The sequence below is a fragment of the Neurospora hispaniola genome (genome assembly GCF_033458365.1).
Source record: "Neurospora hispaniola strain FGSC 10403 chromosome Unknown B0T23scaffold_11, whole genome shotgun sequence".
NCBI classification, from domain to species: domain Eukaryota; kingdom Fungi; phylum Ascomycota; class Sordariomycetes; order Sordariales; family Sordariaceae; genus Neurospora; species Neurospora hispaniola.
The window spans coordinates 219,245-220,168 of NW_026944416.1; the positions used below are offsets into that span (position 1 = coordinate 219,245).

General features: G+C 38.0%; 1 protein-coding gene across 1 annotated transcript; it reads left to right on the forward strand.

Moving 5' to 3' along the window:
- Window positions 1-216: 216 nt before the first annotated feature.
- B0T23DRAFT_327509 (uncharacterized protein) lies at window positions 217-369 on the forward strand (the record flags this gene model as incomplete). The annotated part of the gene is made up of 1 exon (XM_062835624.1): window positions 217-369. One exon carries the CDS (start codon window positions 217-219, stop codon window positions 367-369), a length of 153 nt encoding a protein of 50 aa, XP_062688048.1.
- Window positions 370-924: the final 555 nt, after the last annotated feature.

Sequence of the window (924 nt, forward strand, 5' to 3'; positions counted from 1 at the left end):
GTATCTATAGTAATCAATTAATATTAAAATTAATTAAATATAATAAAAATTAATTGAATACGATAATTAAATATATATTGAAGTAGTAGATTAAATAGATGTGTATAATATAAATGGGTATAGTGTAATTGCGTGCAATATAGTGCAGTGTAGTATAAAGTGCTGGTGCAACTGGCCGTATAAAAAAGGGTAAAAAGAAATAGCTAAGGTACAGCGATGTTGCGTGCATTGAAAAGACGAAATTTTGCGGGTAAAAACGGGATTTACAATATCAAGTATCATCAGCTGAACTACCCCAGTTTTCTGGTGGGGGTGCGTGCCTGTAAGTTTTTGGTGCGTGTCGGCAAGTTAACTCTTAAATATATTTAAAATCCTAGACTAAGCGTCCTATTTATCCTTAATAGTAATAACGTTTAATAAACGCCGATAAAAAACATTATCCTACTCTACTACGGACTTAAGGATAATAGGAATATCGTTAACATTAAAAACAACCTGCTCGGCGGTAATCTTATCTTTCTAGGCCCTAATAGCCTATTTTTAAGCTTTACTAGCTTAAACGCTTACTCCTAAGGATACCTTCGATATAGTACCTTTCTTCGGCGAGGCTTAAGCCGACGCCTTCTCTTCTAAAGTATACGCCATTACAATACAACACGTTCTTTTACAAGGTAAGATATTTTAATTCCTCCCGGGAAATATAAAATTAATCTTATAATTATCACGAGCGACATGGTTCACGAGAGATAAACTAACACGTTAATTCCAGGTCTATTGAAGAATCACAAGATGAAGAAGAAAAGAGGGGAACGTGCAAAGGCGCGCCTGGCGTCTGGGGTTTTGACCCGAGACCCAGGTGGCCAATGCACGCGGCCGTGCCAGGCCAGGACTGGAACCCGTCCGCCAGTGCCGTGACAAAACCTA